Source organism: Oncorhynchus keta, chromosome 10 (assembly GCF_023373465.1).
Source record: "Oncorhynchus keta strain PuntledgeMale-10-30-2019 chromosome 10, Oket_V2, whole genome shotgun sequence".
Lineage (NCBI taxonomy): Eukaryota > Metazoa > Chordata > Actinopteri > Salmoniformes > Salmonidae > Oncorhynchus > Oncorhynchus keta.
The window spans coordinates 27,123,724-27,149,613 of NC_068430.1; the positions used below are offsets into that span (position 1 = coordinate 27,123,724).

Genomic DNA, 25,890 nt, shown 5'->3' on the forward strand with positions numbered 1-25,890 from the left:
GTAAATAAATTCGATAAACAAGAAAATTGTGCCTTCTGATTTGATGTATGGTAATTACTTTTACTTATTAACTTTACTCAAGTATGAACATTGAGTACTTTTCCCACCACTGTACTTATGTACATTTAAAACCCGATACTTTTGGACTTTTCCTCAAGTAGCATTTTAATGGTATCTTTACTTTTACTCAAGTATGACAATTGAGTATTATGTTTTACATCACTGCCCATGACAGAGGTGCAATGCTGGGATAAAGGCATGATGTTACATGTCATTGTAGCAGGCCTACTGTTCAGCCTAGGGTCGCTTCAGGCTGAGACATTTAGGAAATGTATTATTGAACTCTGACCTAATGTTAGCAGCAACTCATCTATCTTTCAGACACCAGAGTGATTAGAAAGTGGTCAAATATTGTATTTCTATCAGCTTCTGGTGGTGTAATTTGTGGGCCACTTCCCACCTCCTTGTGTCTCAGAAATCATGTCCCCAGGGGGACATCGTTTGTCTCTGTGAGAAGGATAAGGTAGCTGTTGCAGGATTTGCTGATAATTAAGTTGTAAATTGCAGGTGCTTATTACCAAAGAAATATAAGAGGAATATAGAAATACACCCAATATGATGTAACATTGGAAATGTATAGAAATAGCCTATACTAGATAATGGTCTGCAAATTGCACATTTGGAGGATTGTAATTTTTTTATAGACTCTCAGTTTTTAAACATGATGACACTGTAGATAACGCCTGATGACACCCTGGATGTCTGATCGAGAGAGGTTAAGTAATATAAAGTGTTAGGTAATAGACAAAGTGGAGAATGACCTCTATGGAGGCTGTCAGAATAGTGCACCCTTAGCGGAGTTGCCAACAAACGGATGCATCCGGTTTTCAGGCATACATCCACTTCGACCTAGCTTCCTCTTCAGCAGGAAACCAGATGTGGGCCCTCCGTTCAGACTTCTTTTTACGCCTGCTATTTTAGGTTAGAATAGAGTGTCAGATATAAAGCGCACTCCGCGCCTCTGAGCGCCTCATTCTATTCTACGGGATACAGGGGAGCTACGCGTAATATTAGATCATCACTCACAGAGTGTAGCCTAGCGTGCAGGAGGGAATGAGGGAGGACAGAGGGGTTTGCATGAGAGAACTGAATCAATAAACTGCTGCGGAGCTATTATATTTGACTGCAACAACTGAGTGACTATATGTCACATTGGTGCTGCGCATTTGCACACAAGCCCATGGAATACAGTCCTGTCGGACAGTTTGATGAGAAATCACTGGTCCTGTAGCGCTCACCCATCACTGCCACAGAATTACGTTTCATAGAAGCTGCAATCGAGACCCGCAGTTGCCTGCCATGGGTGCTATTTTGGCTTTGATTCTGGCGACCTGTTTGAGCGGAGTTTGGGGATGCCAGTTGCCCCATGACTGGAGACCACAGACGGAGGCGTGCCGCGCGGAGCTCGCAGAGATTATCGTTTTCGCCAAGGTGCTTGCGCTGCACAAGGACTCATACAGTGTGTACAACTACTTACCTTGGCAGTATGACACAGACCTCTTCTTTTCTGCCGAGATCGAGCTGCAATGCGACCAGGCGTGGGGCAGCATGCTGGAGGTCCCTGCTGGTTCCCGGTTCAATGTCACCGGGCTGGGCTACTTCCCCTGTTACTCCTATAGCGCAGTGGAGAACAACTCTTACTATTTCTTTTTGAGGTAAGATACATTGACATCCTGGTGTTGGAGGTGCGTTCATCACTGTCAAGTGTGGCGGTGTTGTAAGTCAGAAATGACACAATCATAATTCAACAGAAAAAAGGCATACAGTGATTTGGTTGTATAATTGCAAGAACTTGTGCCTGAACCTTACATTTCCAGCTGTTATTCTTTTTTACAATCACAATGAGAAACTTCTGTTTGATTAATACTTGGTGAAATAGAGTTGAGAGTGATGTTCTGGCCCTTAGGATTCTCTTGGGATGCAAACACAGCAAGAATAATAACCCAAACCTGCTGTTTGTGTGTGTGTGTGTGTGTCTGTGTGTGTGTGTGTGATATGAAGCATGTTATATGGAGTAGCTAGATTGTGAGATTAAAAGCAACAGATTGAAAAGAGGATCAGGTACCAGTCATTCTGAAGTTGCAAGTTGACAGATGCATGATGCACATTTGCTCAGATGTCACACCTGTCACAGGTCCTAATGTGGGGGAAACAGATGGAGAAACAGATGGAGAAACAGATGGGGAAACAGATGGGGAAACAGATGGAGAAACAGATGAGAGAGAGAGAGAGAGAGAGAGAGAGAGAGAGAGAGAGAGAGAGAGAGAGAGAGAGAGAGAGAGAGAGAGAGAGAGAGACTCAGCACAAGCACCACCAGTGAATTTGACCCAAAGTTAACTTTGTCTCACATATTATAGGTAAAACATCTGTTCTACTTTGTGATAGTTAAAATGCCTTACACAATTTACAGCATATCAGTAGATTTGTTTCCACAAAGGCAGGTTTCATAATGTGAGATGATTGACACCTTAATACTTATATCCCTTGGTTTTAGAGTGGAACAACACATCAGTCTTTGAAAAAGTGCCCATGGCATTCCAGCTTCTATAATTACAGAGTCTGACAGTTCCCAACAGCTTAGGGGAGACCCTTAAAGCTGGAAGTTTAGGCTGAGGGTATTATCTCCACACCAACCACAGGCTGGATGGGAAGTCCTTTGTATCCCAACCACAGAACAACCCTGATGAATGACACCAGGCCTTCTGTTCTGAGAGATGAACTTGTGCCGACAGGTTTAACTTGTCTCGTGTCCTGTGTTTCTTTCATTCTCAGCACCTAGAACATTTAAGTGCACATTCTATCAAAGAGTATTTCAAAGGAATTCCAGTGTGGAGTATTTAGCTATTCCGTATGGAGGTTCACGGCCAAGTACAGTAATGACTGTGTGTTTACATAGTCAGGGGGAGAGTGTGTATATGTGTGTGTTTTGTTGATGAGTTGGATGGCCAGCTACATGTTGTATTGTTTTTTTGAAGACCCCAGGTTCACAGGCACTCTGCTGCCAGTCACACACACACACACACACACACACACACACACACACACACACACGTGTGTGTTCTGTTTGAGAGGAAAGGTTTATGGTGTCACTATGTAGCCGTTCTCCATCACTGGGAAACCCATCAGGCCTCAGGGTTTTTTCTGATCTGAAAGTCTCCTCATCCTGAAACTACAATCCATAGTGATTAGCCCTGCAATCAGCCAAGAGGCCCTGGAAGGAAACAACCTAATAAGGATCACAATAAGACACAGACATACGGGTCCAAGGATTCAGTGTGCCATGAAAACTAGAATAAAAAATCCTACGTATACATGAAAAGTGTGTTAAACTGTCACTCAAAGTTACATAAAAAGCCTATATTAGAATATGCCTCCTCTGATGCATCTCTGGACTACCTCCCTCCATTAGGATGCCGGGATGGAGAGGGGGGGGGGGGTCCTGTCTGAGCCCCTAGTGTTGCTCTGCAGCTTCTCAGCTAATCTTAGACCTCCGTCATAAACATTTAACAGAGGAGTCTCCAGTTCCAGAATGCATTGTTCTCGTTGTTCTGCAACGCTGGCACTCTCAGGCGCTGAATCAGCAAGCTAATGCTGAAAAGTTTCCATCAGAGTCTCCAGTGAGCTCCCATTTCCTGTTAAAGCCCCCCAAACGACACAGTCTGAAACAGCCTCCCCAATCAATCACGACTATGAGTGCTCAGGACAGGACATAGGGGAGTTTCGTATATGAAGAAATGCAACAAGGAGTCTCCCACAGGACCGAAACTGTAGACTTGTTGATTGGTCTGCCTGTCTGTGCCAAATGTAGTCATCTCAATCCCATAACATTGTTGCTTGTCTGCTGTTAAACAAAGTGAAGGACAGATTATTATTCTTGGTGATTCTGTGAGTAGAATTTGTGGGTTAAGGCTTTACAGTTCATGTCTCGGTTATGACTTAATAGTTCATCACTTGCTTTCATCTAGCCAAATGGAGTGAAGGGGTCATGACAGCCATTCATTCTGAACTCTCAAGGATGTCTCCACAAGTTCAGTCAATAAATCTCAATGCAGTGGTGGTGCTCTGGCGAGCTTTAAGCCTCAAGACACTCAGCTGCCTGCCCCTAGAGAGGGCTACTTTCATTTGGAAGAAGCCTCCTTCCCTATGTTTTAATTCCAAGAATCACCAATCTGAAAAGATAGAATAGGTGAAAGTACTGAGAACAATAAACAATAGCTATAATCTCTCTATTGTGTTCAGTTCACTTGTGTACTGTAAGCAGGACAAGAAAGGATGCTTGCTTGAATAACTGAGAGTCACAGCATAGTGCTACTGGGGGAATTGACTCCAGAGTGTCTGCCTTAGTCTCCATTACCATGGAGAGAGCTTGGTATTTGGCTCAGGTATATTGCACATCCCAGCGGTTCCCCTTTTGTTTACTTCCTCCTTTGACTCTTTGGTGTGTGGCTGAACCATGAACCAACCAGCCAGCTGGTTCCATTTTGACAGGGCAAAACTCACCAGTCAAACCGTCACAGAAAAGCAAAGAAATAGGAGACAGGCTGCATGGAAACATTAATTAAACCAACATGCTCTTGACTAAACAAGGTTAAGACTAGATGACAAGCTTTCCTAGGGAGGACCAGTTTTTTTGTGTGGAGGAATGGGAGAGTGAGGGAAGTGAGCTCTGTTTAAAGTTGGGGAATTTGAGAGTGGATGTGAAAAAGGGTCTGATGTGTACGCTCTCTGGAAGCCATTAGGGTTTGAAACACAGGATAATCCCTATAACTGCTGTTCCATTGACTGTACTGTATGCAGTTGATACCTTATGCTGAGAGTGTAATGGAGATAATGTGTTGGTTTGGCAGAACTTTTACAATATAGCTGGCTAATACAGACACAGCATCCAGGATAGCTAAACCAGCATAGACATTATTTTTCTTAAGATATTGATTTTTTCTACAACCAGTGACTGGGGAACTGTTTGGGAATGTATACGTCAAGTGGTTAGGACATAATTATGTGTCTGCTAAGTGCCATGGAATTTGTAGAAGCTGAGAAGAAATTGAAACCAGTGGAAACATTGGCTGTTAAACTGCATTTACTAGTGCTTGGTTGACATTACTGCGCCATCTGGGAGTATTTGGTTGGTTTATACATCGAGTTGTAATCCTATAGGGACCAAATGTCTCGAAACTTACATGCTAGACTTGTGAAGTAGGGGAAACACTGGCCACAACTCTCAACATGCAACAGAGCAGAGAGAGACAGAGAGTGAGAGAGGAAGGGATGGAGGGAGGGCGAGAACGATTGAGTGAGGGATGGAGGAAGGTAGAGAAAAAGAAAGAGGGACAAAACATACTGTTTATGAAATATATAAAACAATCCACAAAGCCATGCTTGTCAGGATGGGGAAGGATTCATGTCTCAGGAGCATGGAATTAATAAAAACCAGTGCATCAGTTATTGTTTTGAGGAAGATATTGGTTCCAGTGTCCCTCAAAATATGCAGTGAAAATAATTTCAAAGCCATTGAAATGAACACACACACAGCCATTATCAGTGGTCATGTCCATTGTGAGTATTATCTTGTGTCTGTGCTAAATAGTCTGGTAATTAGAACCATGTGCATTTTTGGGGCCAACAGTACAACACAGAATGTTATTCCCTCTGGATCCTCTCTCCCCATACACATCATTCTCAGGGTTGACCTTGTGTTGCCCCTGCTTACATTCCAGTGCCACAGTAGTTCATCATTATCAACATTATGAGTGACCCCCCACTGTAGGGACAAAACATCAGGCTGTCTGGGTCAGACAAAAACATACACTTGTAAAAAAAATTCAAGTTGCAATCCATTTCTTTCAAAGCTCAACTTACTTTTTCCCTTTGATAAAACCTAATAAATAACCTAAATCCAAACTAATACTTAATGTAAATACAACCAATTTTTTCATATTGTTCCAAGAAGATTTTTCCATTTGATATTACGTATACAATTTGGGTTACAAGCAATTAAATACATTTCCTGTATCAATAAATTCAGTTGGTACAATAACATGAAATCATTACTCATATCACATTCTTTACATAGACTTTCACATTTATTGACTTCAATAGTGTAATCAAATGGTAGCTAGCTTACCAATGAAAACTTTACCAAGCTCTTTAGTATCATTGCAAGCAAGTATCATTACAGATTCAGTGCTGGCAGTGTACATGTTCTACTTTGTGTCTTGTCGTTACTATCATTACATGTGAAGACTGTTATTTTATCAAATCAATTCTCTATGTATAATTATTATTATGTGATTAATTAAACTAATCAGGTAAACTTTAATCAACTAGGAAGTCGGGGCACCATGGGAAAATGTTTATAGTCTCTATTATTACTTCCCAAATCGACTCTTCATGTAATGAGTGCACAGAGAGTCGGGAAGCAAGTTCGGGGATTGAGTGTTTTAATAAATAAAATAAACAATGAACACAAAACATAAACAACGCACCGACATGAAAACAGAGTCAATAACACCTGGGGGAAAAACCAAGGGGAGAGACAGATATAGGGAAGATAATCAAGGAGGTGATGGAGTCCAGGTGAGTGTCATGAGGTGCAGGTGCGCGAGACAATGGTGACAGGTGTGCGGGATAATCAGCAGCCTGATGACCTAGAGGCCAGAGAGGGAGTATACGTGACACTATATTTTCATTTTTCATTTCTTATCGAGTACAGTCTTGTATTAATTATTATTAATCTTTTCCTTCGGTCAGTCTCATTCTAAACTTTGTAAAATTCTTGGTTATCTGCACGAACCCTAGCATAAATTATGAATCTGCAACATATGTACAAATTGGCTTAATTATTTATTTACTTACTAACTAAATAATCACAGAAATACATAAAACAAACACTAGGTATTGGTTAATAACAACGATGGAAAAGTCCCCTAGTGGGCTAAACCAGCTTGGTGGACAAAAGGAAAGGGGTGGGACTGAGAAAGAGTGGGAAAGACCAAATGGATTCAGTACACACAGTCTATAATTATATTCATTGAAATGCTAATCCTTTGCACATGAACGGCCGCTCATCCAAGAATAATTGCAATGTATATATATTTACGCCCGTATGTCATTGTTGTCTTCTCTGTTGGAATGCTCGATCATCCTGTAGGATTATTCAGTCTCTGCTTTTTATGGTTGAAGAATGATACTTCAGAGTATCATTCAGAAATGTTGTCATAGAATAGATGTTTCGGCAGTTGTCAGTATTCTCGTTCTAGATTTACGTCATTTCTAGCTGCAGACTAGTAATTATACGTCTAAGATTTGCTCTTATTCTGTGGGGATCGATAATCTCAGAATTTAACCATTTCCAGCCGTGTAGCCAATGCTCCACGTATAGTATTGTCCTTTGGTAGAGTTGTAGTTTAAACCACTTCACACACCAGTGTCACCCAGTATGCTTTGGTCTTAGAAATTCAACCATTTGCAAACTTAACTTACACTGGGGTTTTATACGTTTCAGTAGAAAAGGGCGGTTCCATGACGCCGACGTAATGTCTATGCTCACGTGGGAGTGGCCACTGACTAGTTCATCTTTATATGAAATTCCATCCTGTCATTTAGAAGGTTAACATCACATTACATCTTTTCACAAATAGTTAAATATTTAATTACATATGTTTCACAATATTTAGATGTAAACCTGACAGCTTGGAAATATACACTTTAATAAGAGATACCATTATGTGTGTTTCCTATCCTTTATCAGTGTACTTATGACCTGTCATAAAGTCACAAACTGTGGGAAGATAGCACCCTCCCCCAGGGCACACCGTGACATTCACATAGAGAATCCAACATAACATAACAAAAATATATTTTTTATTTTATTTTTCATTCCAGACAAATGAAATAGAATAGGTTGAATGAAACAAAACATAATTTTAGATTATACCAATCAGTAAAAGCCATCCAACTTTTTACAGTGTAGAGCTGACAACACACAAACACTCATGAGGTACCTTTTTATTTTGTATTTTTGTGCCATCATCGATTTTCGTTCATCACCCCCAAAACCCCAAGTATGCAAACTGGTATGCTGCCACTGACCAACGTTTTGATGGACAGAGAAACAATAAGCAAGCTTTTGATGTCCCACAAGGGAGACAAGATGGAGTCCAGATGTATGGACTGCCTGCTGTCGAGGGTCAACCTCCAAGCTAACACTTCCGCCTCAGTCTGACACACTTCTAATAGCTGGAGAAAATGTGACCCGGGTGGATTGAAGGTCCATTCCAGTTTTACTTGAACAACATTAAAAATAACAGCTATAAGACTACATGAGGGTTTTCTCTGTGTGTGTGTGTGTGTGTGTGTGTGTGTGTGTGTGTGTGTGTGTGTGTGTGTGTGTGTGTGTGTGTGTGTGTGTGTGTGTGTGTGTGTGTGTGTGTGTGTGTGTGTGTGTGTGTGTGTGTGTGTGTGTGTGTGTGTGTGTGTGTGTGTGTGTGTGTGTGTGTGTGTGTGAAATTCAAAAATTGCATCTTAATCTCCTGTCTATCTGTGTTCCCCAGGATGGATGAGAACTACAGCATTATCCCCCACGGGGTTAACTTCCAAGACCCAATCTTCCCAGACACACCAGAGAACCACCGCATGTTCGCCAGCCTCTTCCAGTTCTCCAACTGCACGGCCGGAACCATGGTCCACAGCTACACCCCAGAGTGGGAGGCTCAGGAGGACAGCCGGGTACGAATTCAACTAACCTATCACTCCGGTTTTTATGTGCCGTTGTTAAGAAAGTCAGAAACAGCAACTCCTAAACAGCAGCTCCTAAACCACCAAAGAGCAAGACTGGCAAGAAAAACTGCCAAGGTTGGAAGAATCTCATCAAAGCACATGCAGGAAAACTTTGACAGCCACACTAATAGACAGCTGATCAATTTTCCTTGCTATTCCCCCTTAATCCATTTTGGTCCCTCCATGGCTGAGGTAGCATTCAGCGTACTATGTCCTAGCAAGTCCTCCGTGATCACTTGCACTTGAGAGCCCAGTAAGGATTAACTAAAGGGCAGTGCTGCAGAGTATTGTATGTTATGCTTAACCTACACTTAACCCCCAATCAGGGAACTTTGCCTATCATGAAAGGGATCTCAATAGGAGCCCCCACTTCACAGGGGATGGAAATGCATGCTATCCAGAAATCATTCTGCTAATGGTGGCTTGTGGTTAGGGCTAACCACAGTCTGCAAAGGTCCAGTGAGGAGAGGCTTGTAAGTGTAATATGTTCTTGGTGTCTGGGAGACCAGAATTATTTGGGTGGTGGATAGAGGCACTGCTCTGATCAGTAGTTAGTCCAGGCAGTTAGAATCCCCTTGGTTTGTGCTTCTCTTTCATGTGTGTCAATGCAGGGTAGAGTATGTTGGCTGTAGAGCAGGATGTGGGATGTGGCTGAGAGACAGGGAGCAGCAGGCTTTTTAACCATCTATGGGGTTTTCTACTATGAGCACAGAACTTACATTCATTAGACTGTACTCCCTGTACCTGAGCCTTTCATACCGATGTTATGGTAGGTGGGCAGCCATCAGTTTAGTGAAATTATTGGATCAGTTTCAAAGCTCTGTCTCGTCGTTGGCGGGACATTGTTGCTCATAAAATCCAGATTGAAGTAGTTTGTGGGAAAGGTTTGCCTCATACACATTGTAAAATACCTAAATGCTAATTAACATACCGATGAGTATGAAGTCTACACATTTCTACATAACATATCCATGGCTCAACTCAACATTTCAGTGTCAATTTGCAAGATAAACACTCGTGATCACGTCATAGTGTCATGCATAGTCCCTCAATAGTTACTAATAATCTGGCATTTCAACATCTCTGGATTCCATTAATTGAACTCATGATTTACACCAGTCTTCTCTGTTTCCAATCATGTGCTAACTACACATAAAAGCCTTCTGTCTCTCTGACAGAATAAGAATGGGCTTATGTTTCCATTAACGACCACATCTCAGCTCAAATCTGTAATCAGAGGCAAAGCCAAGGTAATGCACAAAGTAATTTGTATGATTACACTCTTATTACTAAATATCTGAATGGAATGGCTAGGCCCACAGGTTGGACTGCTGGACAGCATAACGCAGTCATATTGTCATCATGCCACACAGACATGACTGTGACTGTTGTGTAAGAGTGACAGTCTAGGGCCTTCACATGTAAAACTAATGGAAATTACCCAACACACATACTGTCATGATTATATTCGTAGATTTCCTGGGTTAGACTGAAATTCTCATATGCCCACTGGGATACTCTTAACTGGGGCACACGGCTGTTTTCCCTCAAAAACCTTGAAGATGTCCCTCTGCTAACGTGGGAAAATGTCCCAGTAAGACTGGAAATATATTTCTTACTGAAATATATTTCTTACTGGATGAGTGTCAAAATTGCATGTTATGTCTATGTTTCTGTTGAGCCTGGGTCTCTACCATTATGACCACAGTGATAAATCGTCCATCTGCCACTTCAGATTAGTTTGTTGGTTTGGTTGTGTAAACAGTTGAATGTATTACTATTTTTAAGACTGGGTTGTCTGCCATGGGAAAGATATGATAGGGATAGCATTCAGACTTTGGAAGCAAGCACACCAACTCCGTAGCTATGGTGCAGGTGTGGACCATACGTGGGAGGTAGATGCTCAGATCACAGTCCAGATATATTCACAACTCCAGACATGTTCAAGGGCAATTAAATAGGTATGTGTCCACAATGGAGCTTGGTTTAGGAAACCATGGTCTGTCCCATAACAATGGTAGGGAGATGTGGAGATAGGGACTTTACTATAGGTACCTCTGGTCTGAGTGAAACACATACCCAGTTAAAAGAAACAGCTCCACCTCTCCTTCCATCTAGTTTTGTTACCTGGAATTTGTTGTTTAGGGTTATCTGCTGAGTGGCCTGGTTGGTCTTGAGGTAATACCGCAGCCGCCGACACACATACTGTATCTACAGTGTCGGCATAGGTTTGAATCCGGCTTACTGCCCTTTCACACAACCTCTCTCTATCTTTCCCGACGGCCATCCTCTCCCTCTATATGTTCAATAAAGTCAGAAAATACCTTAAAAATATTTTTACAAAATGGTTACCTGCTGAGCCGTTACAACCTTTTCTGAGTCAATATCACTATCGCAATCTAACGCTCAGATTTTTTTTTTAAACATGACAATAACCTACATTTTTTAAACATTAACATAATGAAACCAGTTCTGTAGGAGTGAGGTTTGTGAAGTGAGCCTAATATATTCAATCAAATCAAATAAAATTGTATTTGTTACATGCGCCGAATAGAACAGGTGTAGACTTTACCGTGAAATGCTTACTTACAAGCCCTTAACCAACAATGCAGTTCAAGAAATAGAGTTAAGAAAATATTTACAAAATAAACTAAAGTAAAAAATGAAAATAAAAAGCAACACAATAAAATAACAATAACAAGGCTATATATAGGTGGTACCAGTACAGAATCAATATGTGGGGATATAGGTTAGTTGAGGTAATTTGTACATGTAGGTAGGGGTAAAGTGACTATGCATAGATAATAAACAGTGAGTAGCAGCAGTGTAAAAATAAAGGGAGGGGGTGTCAATGTAAATAGTCCGGGTGGCCACATGATTAATTGTTCAGCAGTCTTATGGCTTGGTGGTAGAAGCTGTTAAGGAGCCTTTTGTTCCTCGACGTGGTGCTCCGGGACTGCTTGCCGTGCGGAAGCAGAGAGAACAGTCTATGACTTGGTGGGCTGGACTCTTTGACAATATTTTGGGCCTTCCTCCTGGATGGCAGGAAGCCTGGCCCCAGTGATGTACTGGGCCGTACGCACAACCATCTGTAGAGTCTTACGGTCGGATGCCGAGCAGTTGCCATACCAGACGGTGATGCAACCGGTCGATGGTGCAGCTGTAGAACATTTTGAGGATTTGGGGACCAATGCCAAATCTTTTCAGTCTCCTGAAGGGAAAAAGGTGTTGTCATGCCCTCTTCAAGGCTGTCTTGGTGTGTTTGGACCATGATAGTTTGTTGGTGATGTGACCACCAGGGAACTTTAAACTCTCGACCCGCTCCACTACAGCCCCGTCGATGTGAATCGGGGAATTCTCGGCCCTCCTTTTCCTGTAGTCGACGATCAGCTCCTTCGTCTTGCTGATGTTGAGGGAGGGGTTGTTGTCCTGGCATCACACTGCCAGGTCTCTGACTTCCTCCCTAGAGGCTGTCTCTTCGTTGTCGGTGATCAGGCCTACCACTGTTATGTCGTCAGCAAACTTAATGATGGTTTTGGAGTCGTGCTTAGCCACGCAGTCATGGGTGAACAGGGAGTACAGGAGAGGACTAAACACGAACCCCTGAGGCGCCCCCGTGTTGAGGATCAGTGTGGCGATGTGGTGTTGCCTACCCTCACCACCTGGGAGCGGCCCGTCAGGAAGTCCAGGCTCCAGTTGCAGTGGGAGGTGTTTAGTCCCAGGGTCCTTAGCTCATTGATGAGCTTTGTGGGTACTATGGTGTTGAACACTGAGCTGTAGTCAATGAACAGCATTCTCACGTAGGTGTTCCTTTTGTCCAGGTGGGAAAGTGCAATGTGGAGTGTGATTGAGATTGTATCATCTGTGGATCTGTTGTGGGTGGTATGCGAATTGGAGTGGATCTAGGGTTTCTGGGATTATGGTGTGGATGTGAGCCATGACCAGCCTTTCAAAGCACTTCATGAATGCCGACGTGAGTGCTACCAGGTGCTAGTCATTTAGGCAGGTTACCTTCGCTTTCTTGGGCACAGGGACTATGGTGGTCTGCTTGAAACATGTAGGTATTGCAGACTCGGTCATGGAGAAGTTGAAAATGTCAGTGAAGACACTATCCAGTTGGTCCACACATGCTTTGAGTACACATCCTGGTAATTCATTTGGCCCTGCAGCTTTGTGAATGTTGACCTGTTTAAAGGTCTTGCTCACATTGGCTACGGAGAGCGTGATCACACAGTTGTCTGCAACAGCTGGTGCTCTCATGCATGCTTCAGTGTTGCTTGCCTCGAAGCAAGCATAAAAGGCATTCAGCTCGTCTGGTAGGATCGCATCACTGGGCAACTGGCAGCTGGGTTTCCCTTTGTAGTCCGTAATAGTTTGCTTGCCCTGCCACATACTGTATGACGAGGGTCTGGGCCGGTGTAGTAGGATTCAATCTCAGTCCTATATTGACGCTTTGCCTGTTTGATGGTTTGTCTGAGGGCATATCAGGATTTCTTATAAGCGTCCGCATTAGTGTCCCACTCTTTGAAGCGGCAGCTCTAGCCTTTAGCTCGTTGTGGATGTTGCCTGTAGTCCATGGCTTTTGGTTGGGACATGTGTGTATGGTAACTGTGGGGACGATGTTGTCGATGCACTTGTTGCTGAAGCCGGTGACTGAGGTGGTATCTCAATGCCATTGGATGAATCCCGGAACATATTCCAGTCTGTGCTAGCAAAACAATCCTGTAGTTTAGCATCCGCGTCATCTGACCACTTCTGTATTGAGCGAGTCACTGGTACTTCCTCCTTTAGTTTTTGCTTGTAAGAAGGAATCAGGATGATAGAATTATGGTCAGATTTGCCAAATGGAGGGCGAGGGAGAGCTTTGTATGCGTCTCTTTGTGTGGAGTAAAGGTCTATAGTTTTTTCTCTCTGGTTGCACATTTGACACGCAGGTAGAAAATAGGTAAAACTGAGTTAAGTTTGTCTGCATTAAAGTCCCCGGCCACTCAGAGCGTCACTTCTGTATTGGCATTTTCTTATTTGCTTATGGCCTTATAAAGCTTGTTGAGTGCAGTCGTAGTGCCAGAATCGGTTTGAAGTGGTAAATATACGGATACGAAAAATATAAATCAAACCTTTTGGTAGATAGTGTGGTCTACACTTTATCATGATGTACTCTTCCTCAGGTGAGCAATACCTCAAGATTTCCTTGATATTAGACATCACGCTACAACTGTTATTGAAAAGTAGACAAACACCCCCAACCCCCGTTTTACCATACGTAGCTGTTCTGTCCTGCTGATGCACAGAAAACCCAGCCAAATGTATATTATCTGTGTTGTCATTCAGCCACAACTTGGTGAAACATAGGTATTACAGTTTTTAATGTCCAGTTGGTGGGATAGTCTCGAACGGAGATCATCCAATTTATTTTCCAGTGATTGCACGTTGGCCAATAGAACGGATGGTAGAGGCGGGTTGCACAATCGCCGATTAATTCTAACATGGCACCCCGATCTCTGCCCCATGTATATCTGTCTTTTCTTCATGGGAATGATGGGGATTTGGGCCTGGACTCTGAGAAACAGTATATCCTTTGCGTCGGACTATTTAATGAAAATTCTTTATCCAGTTCGAGGTGAGTAATCACTCTTCTGATATCCATAAGCTTTTTTCGGTCATAAGAGACGGTATCCGACGGTATCCAAGTTTCCGACTTGCAATTCCAAGTTGGATGATCGTTCAAAACATTTTTTTCTAGTTGGATCTAGTTTTTTTCAGAGTTTCCAGTTGTCTCAAATGCGCTGAAGTCAGAAGTCTGTAGATTTCTGTAGTTTAGAACCCAGCATTAGTCTCAGTGGAGGGAGGGAGAGAACAGCAGAGGGTCCGCCTCTCACGGTCCCTGCTCTCTCCTTCCTTTCCTCTGTTGAGACTGACCAGAAAAACAGGAGACATCGTCTTCCACCTCATGGGGAAACTCCAGTCATACCGCATCTGCCTCATGCACTAATTCATGATGTTCCTATGACCAGAGAAAGTGCAATATTCCTTGATATTAAAATACACAACGAGCTACTAATAATCATCAAAACGCAGGGCTATCGATACACTTGGGTACTCATTCATTTCAGCTGCTGTCACGTTCTTTGAAAATCGAACCCAGAAGCAGACCAGGACAAGGAGAGTAGGAAGAAGGTGAGTATTTATTTACAAGTGAATGTGAATGGGTAGATATATCCAGGTGGCATAGCGGGCAGCGGTGGTGAGTTGATGGGAGTAAATAGGTGGATCCAATGGGGTAGCGGAATCCTCCGACAACCAGGCGGTAATGGGGTAAACGATCCGGGTGAGTAATGTTCATGGCTAACGATCCGGCAGGGAATGGATGTCAGGTCCGGGCTTATGAAGAGGAGAGATGATGATCAGGACCAGGTGTGCAGATAGCTGATGGGATACAGGTGCGGGTAATCAGAACTCCCAACTGGCTACATTGCCCGGCAACCAGCCAGGGTGCGTTCCAGGACGCCGGAAAAAACACTCCAGGACAGAACACAGGCAAAAAACAGACTCAGGAAACGGGATTCTTGACAGCTGCAGAGGGAGTGGAAGTAGGGAGAAGTGTGTTTTGTAATAGGTTTGAATAAAAACAGTGTGGACAGTGCTGAATAAAAACTTAAACATGAACTCACTCATTAAAACAGGAGCTCTTTGCTGATTTATTTGACAGTCTCTCTGTGGTCTTGGTTTTAAAAGTGAGGAAATCTCACATAGGCTACTATCAAACCTTGTTGTGTCCGGTGTCGTGGAAGCTGGAGGTACGGCTATCCGATTGGCCAGCTCAGTAGGCACACTCGATTTAGCCCCAGATCTCCCAGTACGCATTGTAGGCAGAGTTAGTCTTTTCAGACAAATGAAATGTTTCAAAATGGAAACACTTTCCTTACCCGGTGTATAGGGCTTCTGAATCAAGTGCACCTGCTGGCAACAGCGCAACATGCATAACAAAAGAAAAGGAGCACAAGCCTTTATCCTTGCCTTTTCTACAGAAATGTTTGGTGATCGTCTAGGAATGCCTTGACGATTGACCGGTTGGTGACCACTGCTTTACTACCTGGGGCAGTCTGCCTATAGTCTGCCTATCCTTTTTCTGTAACAAGATGGTGCCGACAGAGAAGGCTGCCTCGCTTCTGGTCCTTAGGAAAATGTGTATTATTTTGTTTTTTTTATGTAGTATTTCTTACATTGTTAGCCCAAGTGTTTTTTCATACAGCCGGGAAGAACTATGGATATCAGAACGACGTCACCCAAAATCCTCACAAACCTTTACAGATGCACAATTTAGAGCATCCTGTCGGGCTGTAACCGCCTGTTATGGCAACTGCACAGTCCACATCCTTTGTCTGAACCACCCAGGGCATTTGAACTGATTCCAGATGCTGACTCAAAACAATGCCACTGTAGAAGAGGAAGATGCCAGCGGTCTTCTGGTCAGACTTCGGAGGCACACACACCACCCACCGCTTCCGAGTATATTACTCACTAATTGTCCAGTCTCTATAGATAACAAGGTCGACGAAATCAGTGCAAGGGTTGCTTTCCAGAGAAACATCAGGGATTGTAACATACTCTGTTTCACAGAAACATGGCTCTCTCGGGATATGTTGTTGGAGTTAGTACAGCCACCTGGATTCTTTGTGTGTTGCGCCGACAGGAATAAACATCTCTCCAGGAAGAAGAAGGGCAGGGATGTATGTTTCATGATTAATGACTCATGGTGTAAATGTAACAACATACAGGAACTCAAATCCGTGACTGGGAATATGGCTGAATACTAACAGTGTAGTTATTCCCTCTGCAAGGCAATCAAAAAAGTTAAATGTCAGTGTAGAGACAAAATAGAGTCGCAATTCAACTGCTTAGACACGAGACGTATGTGGTCTACAGACAATCACTAAAGGAAAACCACGGTGTCATGGACACCGACACCCTACTTCCAGACAAACTAAACACCTTCTTTGCCCGCTTTGAGTGCCACCTACGCGGCCCACTACCAAGGACTGTGGGCTCTCTTTCTCTGAGGTCGACTTGAGTTAGACATTTAAACGTGTTAACCCTCGCAAGGCTGCCGGCCCCAGATGGCATCCCTAGTCACGTCCTCAGATCATGCGCAGACCAGCTGGCTGGTGTGTTTACGGAGATATTCCTTCCCTATCCCAGTCTGATGTCCCAACGTGCTTCAAGATGGCCATCATTGTTCCTGTACCCAAGAATGCAAAGGAAACTGAACCAAATGGCTATCACCCCGTATCACTCACTTCTATCATCATGAAGTACTTTAAGAGACTAGTCAAGGATCATATCACCTCCATCTTACCTGTTACCCTAGACCCACTTCAATTTGCTTACCGCCCCAATACGTCCACAGACGATGCAATCGCCATCACACTGCACAATGTGATGTCCCATCTGGACAAGAGGAGTATCTATGTAAGAATGCTGGTCATTGACTCTAGCTCAGCATTCAACACCATAGTACCCTCCAAGCTCATCATTAAGCGTGAGGCCCTGGGTCTCAACCCCGCCCTGTGCAATTGGGTCCTGGACTTCCTGACGGGCTGCCCTCAGGTGTTGAAGGTAGGAAACAACATCTACACTTCGCTGATCCTCAAAACTGGGGCCCCTTAAGGGTGCATGCTCAGTCCCCTCCTGTACTTCCCTTTCACCCATGACTGCGTGGCCATGCACACCTCCAACTCAATCATCAAGTTTGCAGACGACACAACCGTAGTAGGTTTGATTATCAACAACGATGAGACAGCCTACAGTGAGGAGGTGAGGGCACTCGGAGTGTGGGGTCAGGAAAACAACCTCTCACTCAACATCAGCAAAACAAAGGAGATTATCCTGGACTTCAAGAAACAGCAGAGGAAGCAGCCCCCTATCCCCATCGACGGGACAGTAGTGGAGAAGGTAGAAGTTTTTAAGTTCCTCCGCGTACACATCACAGACTATTTAAAATGGTCCACTCACACAGACAAATCAAATCAAATGTTATTAGTTACATGCTCTGAATACAACAGGTGTAGACCTTCCAGTAAAATGCTTACTTACGAGCCCCTAACCAACAGTGCATTTTCAAAAAATTTAATAAATAAAATTCAAATAAAGGGTGCCACTGTGGTGAAGAAGGTGCAAAAGCGCATCAAAACCTCACGCACTTTTACAGATGCACAATTGAGAGCATCCTGTCGGGCTGTATCACCGCCTGGTACGGCAACTGCACCGCCCACAACCACAGGACTCTCCAGAGGGTAGTGCGGTCTGGACAGCGCATCACCGGGGGCAAACTACCTGCCCTCCAGGACACCTACAGCACCCGATGTCACAGGAAGGCCGAAAAGATCATCAAGGACAACAACCACCTGAGCCACTGCCTGTTCACCCTGCATCAAAGCTAGGACCGAGAGACTGAAAAACTGTTTCTATCTCAAGACCATCAGACTGTTAAACAGCCATCACTAACACAGAGAGGCTGCTGCCTACATACAGACTAGAAATCATTGGCCACATCAATAAATGGATCACTAGTCACTTTAATAATGCCACTTTAATGTTTACATATCTTTCATTACTCATCTCATATGTGTATACTGTATTTTATACCATCTATTGCATCTTGCCTATGCCACTGTGTCATTGCTCATCCATATATTTATAGGTATATATTCTTATTGCATTTCTTTACTTAGATTTGCGTGTATTAGGTAGTATTAGGTATTGCTGCACTGTCATAACTAGAAGCACAAGCATTTCACTACTCACAATAACATGCTAACCATGTGTATGTGACCAATAACATTTAATTTGATTTGCAGCTGATAGAATGCCCTGTGGCAGAGCTGCAGAAGAAACCACACTGGATAATATAACATAAAGTGACCCACTAATTGGTGATGCAGGATGGCAGCAGCCATCACATTTTTTGAATTTCATAAAACCCCCTCCACACAGTCCTATCAGAGATGGCAGTGCATTTACGTCAATGTTTTAGTCAGCTCCATGTGTAAGCATTAGGATCGGAGCAGGGAATCAATGTTTTAGGAGATGGACACGTATTGAAGCTCACCTATGGCTGATTTCAGTCTGTCGTTGATGTACAGTGCCTTGCAAAAGTATTCACCCCATTGGCGTTTTTTCCATTTTGTTGCATTACAACTTGTAATTTAAATGTATTTTTATTTCATGTAATAGACATACACAAAATATTCCAAATTGGTGAAGTGAAATGAAAACAATTACTAAATTCTAAAAAATTCTAAAACTGAAAAATGGTGGGTGCATATGTATTCACCCCCTTTGCTATGAAGCCCATAAATAAGATCTGGTGCAACCAAATACCCTCAGAAGTCACATAATTAGTTAAATAAAGTCCACCTGTGTGCAATCTAAGTGTTTCATGATCTGTCACATGATCTCAGTATATATACACCTGTTCTGAAAGGCCCCAGAGACTGCAACACCACTAAGCAAGCGGCACCACCAAGCAAGCAGCACTATGAAGACCAAGGAGCTCTCCAAACAGGTCAGGGACAAAGTTGTGTTACAGATCAGGGTTGGGTTAAAAATAAATATCTGAAACTTTGAATATCCCAAGGAGCACCATTAAATCCATTATTTAAAAAATGGAAAGAATATGGCACCACAACAAACCGACAAAGAGAAGGCCGCTCACCAAAACTCACGGACCAGGCAAGGAGGCCATTAATCAGAGAGGCAACAAAGAGACCAAAGATAACCCTGAAGGAGCTGCAAAGGTCCACAGTGGAGATCGGAGTACCTGTCTATGGGACCACTTTAAGCCGTATACTCCACAGAGCTGGGCTTTACGGAAGAGTGGCCAGAAAAAGCCATTGCTTAAAGAAAAAGAAGCCAACACAGTTGGTGTTCGCCAAAAGGCATGTGGGAGACTCCCCAAGCATAAAGAAGAAGGTACTCTGGTCAGATGAGACTAAAATGTAGCTTTTTGGCCATCAAGGAAAACATTATGTCTGGCTCCAACCCAACACTTCACATCACCCTGAGAACATCATCCCCATAGTGAAGCATTGTGGTGGAGGATACTGTGGGGATGTTTTTCATCAGCAGGGACTGGGAAACTGGTCAGAATTGAAGGATGATGGATGGCTCTAAATACAGGGACATTCTTGAGGGAAACTTGCTTCAGTCTTCCAGAGATTTGAGACTGGGACGGAGGTTCACCTTCCAGCAGGACAATGACCCTAAGCATAGTGCTAAAGCAACACTTGAGTGGTTTAAGGGGAAACATTTAAATGTCTTGGAATTGCCTAGTCAAAGCCCAGACCTCAATTAAATTGAGAATCTGTGGTATGACTTAATGATTGCTGTACACCAGCCGAACCCATCCAACTTGAAGGAGCTGGAGCAGTTTTGCCTTGAAGAATGGGCAAAAATCTCAGCAGCTAGATGTGCCAAGCTTATAGAGACATACCCCAAGAGACTTGCAGACGTAATTGCTGCAAACAGTGGCTCTACAAAGTAATTACTTTGTGGGTGAGTAGTTATGCATGCTCAAGTTTTCTGTTTTCTTGTCTTATTTCTTGTTTGTTTCCCAATAAATACATTTTGCATCTTCAAAGTGGTAGGCATGTTGTGTAAATCAAATGATACAAACTCCACAAAACATCAATTTTCATTCCAGGTTGTAAGGCAACAAAATTGGAAAAATGCAAAGGGAAAGACCCTGGTAGCACTTTGTATGGATAGCCCATCTGTAGATGCTTTATCAGTAACATTTAATATAACTAATCCTAACCCTGAACCTTACCATAACCCTAACCCTTTTCCTAACCCTAAACTTAAACCTTACCCTAACATTAAACCTTATTCTAACCCTGAACTTTACCCTTACCCCAATGCTAACCTTAACCCTTATCCTAACCCTTATCAACAGAAAGTGTGTTGATAGCATGATCATCTGTAGAGAATCTACAGATGGATTATCCAGACTATCCAAATAAAGTGTGACCAAGACCCCAGTATTACTTGCCTGGTTAAATAAAGGTTAAAAAAATATATATTAAAAAATTGTTAACACTGTTTGGTTTCAGCTCTGTGTTGGGGGCTGCTACTTAGGGCCATAAGGGACAGCTCACCCACCACTCTGACCACATTTCTAAAGCACAAGGCATTTGCCATGCATCTTTCTACCAACCACTTTCATATTTCCACATGTCCTTAGGCCGCTCCCTGGAGAGAACCCCCCCCATCAGATTAGTTCTGTTTAAATTACATGTTTTCTATTTTTCCTTTTCGTTCCTTCTCTGGCCACATGCACGCCTGCTGCTAACGGATAAAATGCAACCTCTTGTGGCTCACTCATAATAAAAGCCCGGAATACACTGAAAGACATATATATATGAGCTGTTGTTTCTGCTGGACAGGCCAAGGAATGCTACGTTCCACAACTCATGCACGTTAGACAAAGCCCCTGTACATGGGCTGTAACAGCTCTCGTCCAAAGGAGAGGACCAAAGCGCAGCATTGAAAGTGTTCATGATTTTTATTTTCAAAAAACACTCAAAACAAAAGTGAAAACCTAAGAGCACAGCTCTGTCAGGTACAGACAATAAACAGAAAACAAGATCCCACAAAACCCAAAAGGAAAATGACAACTTATATGTGATCCCCAATCAGAGACAACGATAGACAGCTGCCTCTGATTGGGAACCACACACACACACAGCCAAAAACAAAGAAATAGAAAACATAGACTTTCCCACCCAAGTCACACCCTGACCTAACCAAACAGAGAATAAAAAGGATCTCTAAGGTCAGGGCGTGACATGGGGTTTCATCAACAGCAGGACTGAAAATAACACAGGATATATCAAATGGTTTTAAACTCTTTCAAAAGGGAAAGAGATTATCGAAATCACAGGAGGCTGCTGAGGGGAGGACGGCTCACAATAATGGCTGGAATGGAGTAAATGGAATGGTATCAACGACATTGAAACCACGTGTTTGATGCCATTCCATGTATTCCGTTCCAGCCTTTACTATGAGCCCCCAAATAATGTGCAACAAGCCGCCTGTGAATGAAATACAAGTAGACGTAGCTGTTTGTCTTAGATGATTTAACACTATCAACAAACATGCTAGGTTACTCTCCTCTGTGCTACCACTGTTAAATGATGACACGTGTATACTAAATTTCAGTTGGCTAGTATGTTGGACATAAGAGGTTTCTCACTCAGTCTTTTTGAGATGTACACTATCGTTCAAAAGTTTGGGAACACTTAGAAATGTCCTTGTTTTTGAAAGAAAACCACATTTTGTGTCCATTAAAATAACATCAAATTGATCAGAAATACAGTGTAGACATGGTTAATGTTGTAAATTACTATTGTAGCTGGAAACTGCAATTGTTTATGGAATATCTACATAGGAATATCTACATAGGCGTACCATTATCAGCACCCATCACTCCTAAAGAAGGCCAGTTTTATTGCTTCTTTAATCAGAACAACAGTTTTCAGCTGTGCTAACATAATTGCAAAAGGGTTTTCTAATGATCAATTAGCCTTTTAAAATGATAAACTTGGATTAGCTAACACAAAATGCCATTGGAACATAGGAGTGATGGTTGCTGATAATGGTCCTCTGTACGCCTATGTAGATATTCCATAAATAGTCTGCAGTTTCCAGCTACAATAGTAATTTACCATTTACAATTTCTACACTGTTTTTCTGATCAATTTGATGCTATTTTAATGGACAAAAAAATGGACAAAAAAATTATTTAAGTGACACTCCCTGACCTGAGTATTCTTTGTTTTCTTTATATATTTTGGTTAGGTCAGGGTGTGACGAGGGTGGTATGTGTGTTTTGTCTCATTTAGGGTTTCACTGTCTAGGGGTTTTGTAGATTTATGGGGTTGTTTACATCTAGGTGTTTTTGTAGATCTATGGTTGCCTCAATTGGTTCTCAATTAGAGGCAGGTGTTTATCTTTGTCTCTGATTGGGAACCATATTTAGGCAGCCATCTTATTTGGCTATTTTGTCGGGTATTGTCTGTTAGTGGCCTGTGTCGGTACTCGGATTCATAGCGTTTTGTTGTTTTTGTTTAAGTGTTCTTCGTCATTCAATAAAAGAATGGATTCACGCTGTGCTTTGGGCTACTCCATACGACGATCGTGACAAATAAAACAAAACATTTGAATCTGTCTCAGACTTTCCATTACTGAAGGGGAACAGTTTCTAAACTTACATTTAAAAAAAAATCTCTATTAATAAATGAATGTGGATTGACATCATTACCATTTTAGCATATTCACACAAGTCAAGCATTTGTTTTCTGAAATGTGTTTCAAAGAAAAGAGGTTTTGAGATGAATATCTTTGCCTTTTGAAGTAAATTATAGATTTCCAAACATTAAGACTGGATCAGGAACTTGAGTAACCAGATGATCCAAAGAATCAGGGCTGAATTAGTGTAACAACTTGGGGTTTGTGTAATGGATCATCAAAAGTCTAAAATAAGGATGTGGTTATCATGTTACAGCCTGAGAACTTATTCTCTCAACTCATTATCTGAATCTATTAACAATTCTTAACCTCAATCTGTGGTGCACATTAGCATTTTGCCCACTTCCTGTTGACTAACATTCTTGTTTCCTCCAGCTGCTGTGTTCAACGGTGCAGAAGGCCCTGTTTGAGGAGGAGGAGAGGGTGAAGACTCTCTCCCAGAAGGTGCGATCTTTGGAGAAGGCCAACAGCCACCTGCGGGACAAGGTGAAGAACATGAAGCGCCTCCTACGCCAGGCCAAACGAGACACTAAGGACCAGCAGACCCTCCCCCTGAAACAGCTGCACCACGCCAAGCCCTCCCACCCACACCAAGACACCACACAGGACCAGAAGAGACCCGCACTCAAAAAGATCCTCACCAAGATGATAAAAAACTGAACCCTAACCAGCCGACACCACCACCTGTTGCACTGCAGACATGAACAGGCTGTATAAAAGGACATAAGGATTGTATAGTATGTGACATCAGGGGAAAGATAGGTATGCTAAAGATAGGTACTGTATCATGTCACAAGTTAAGGAGATAGAGGATTTGTATACCCTTAATGTGATGCAGACTAGTCACACCTTTAGAAGAAAGTGCTTTGAGCAACTCAAAAATGTTTTGTATTCTTCAGAATTTTCTTATTTTTCCGTACATTAATATAATGCTATAGAATAGCCTTCAACATTTCTAAATATGAATGCAGTCATTTCACACCTATTTCACACACATACACTTTGTTTAGATCTATGTGAAATGCCTACTCTACAATGTGATACGCATTTCTTGTCATAGCAATAACATTGTGTCACTGTTCTTACCACAGAAAGAGTAGCAGGACAATTTGAGGGGAACGTTGGCTTGGATCAAATGTGATTTCCAACCACAGACTGAGACAGTGCTCATGCTTCATTATGACTCACTGGTTATACAACTGCTTCCTTACAAAAATGCATGCTGGGGGATATATGGTAATCACAAATTCCCCATCTCATACAACTGGGTCCTTCCTAATCCCATATCTAATCCCAACCTCGCTCCCATATCCCCCCTTTCCTAGTTCCCCTCACCTCAATACCATACAGTAGAGATCTGTGCTGCTCTATGAAGTCTTATCCTGTGAGGACATAATATTGACAACTGAACAAATTGTAAATAGCTCAACGCCGGTCCCAGCTCAATTAGGTCAATAAAGGCTCACCCTGTCATTTCTACCCACCTCGCACATCCCTAACATGCCCAGGCCTTCCTGCTGGCAGGTTTTTCCCCAGAGTGGAGTTCCATGCCATTTCAATGCCAGGTGAAATGCTGTCACCTTTTGGAGAACTAGTGGGAAAGTCAAGGCAAGGGCTACAGGTGTGATGCCAATACCATGCCAGGGACCTCACACTGCTGACTTGAGGATGCTGAACTTAAACCAGTCATAGGCCTGCTGGCTAAGAACACCTGCTTCACCTTTTACATTGTGTTACATGTAAAAGGTTAATTCTGTCCTTAACAACTGATGATGGATCAGATCCAGAGTCGCAGATAACTAGCCTCGTAAATACCGACTGATATCCATACAGAAACATTTGTGTAAGCTCACAGGATCAGGCGGCTTTGCGAGGCTAACAGAGTACAGGGAGTTTGATTTAATGACAACACAGGCAATAGTCTGCTGAACTCTTAATATCTATGGCTCTGATCAGCTCTCCCTTCCCTCAGCAGTCCCAGCCATAACCATTTCACACCAAACAACAAGAACTGCCTTGGACCAGTTAGGACAGAATGTACAGAACCCTCCTTTTTTTTAACACAGCACACCCAACACCGTCACTGTACTTACAGGAAACCAATTTTCAGGACAGAGGGTTGTAAACACAGGGATAGTGTATTGTTGGCCATAAGAACAGGTAAACACACTCCTTATTAATATGATAATAACAAACATGCCCAGACTCTTATTAGCAAGGATACCTAGGGGTTTTAAATTCAGTTGAAATCCCCCAAATTCTGTTCAAATTCAGCTATTTTTATATGGGAATTAATAACCAAGAATAACTACAAGGACTTCCACATTTATTGTTAATTTGTTTAAGATTCCAGCTTTTTGTGGATAGTTTTATACAGTTACAGTATACTGAGGGAAAATTTAGTTTTTATGTTGGAAAACAGGGTGCTGAGCACTCAATAAATACAACCACTAGCCAATGAGGCATGATGGGGTACCGTAAAATCTTTTCCTGTGTCCGAACTGAGAGGCATCCCTAGTCTCCTATTATGTTTTGTACTTGGCTTTTATGTTTATTTCCTTTTCAAACAATAAGCATCTGGTTGCCTTTAACCTTTAATTCATGTATGATAGCAAATAAAGACAAAAATAAACTTTCATTTTTACAAAGTTTGTTTCGTCATCTTGCAATTTCTCAATAGTAGGAACCTTCAGCATATTATTAACAAAACTGTTTTGATTGCCTTCCATAGATGCAGGTGTAGCA

At 42.5% G+C, this 25,890-nt stretch overlaps 1 protein-coding gene across 1 annotated transcript; it reads left to right on the top strand.

Annotated features, from left to right (window-relative positions):
- Positions 1–915: 915 nt before the first annotated feature.
- Positions 916–25,796, top strand: LOC118388445 (coiled-coil domain-containing protein 3-like). Its single transcript, XM_035777534.2, has 3 exons — positions 916–1,715; positions 8,613–8,787; positions 23,521–25,796. The coding sequence occupies exons 1-3, from the start codon at positions 1,360–1,362 to the stop codon at positions 23,803–23,805; spliced, it is 816 nt and encodes a 271-aa protein (XP_035633427.1). The 5' UTR covers positions 916–1,359; the 3' UTR covers positions 23,806–25,796.
- The last annotated feature ends 94 nt before the right edge of the window (positions 25,797–25,890 follow it).

Bases quoted from the DNA above. Each gene is read 5' to 3' on its own strand.
- LOC118388445 (XM_035777534.2), top strand. From the start codon at position 1,360: ATGGGTGCTATTTTGGCTTTGATTCTGGCGACCTGTTTGAGCGGAGTT. The intron at 1,716-8,612 runs GTAAGATACATT...TGTGTTCCCCAG, and splicing joins TCTTACTATTTCTTTTTGAG to GATGGATGAGAACTACAGCA. The intron at 8,788-23,520 runs GTACGAATTCAA...TGTTTCCTCCAG, and splicing joins AGGCTCAGGAGGACAGCCGG to CTGCTGTGTTCAACGGTGCA.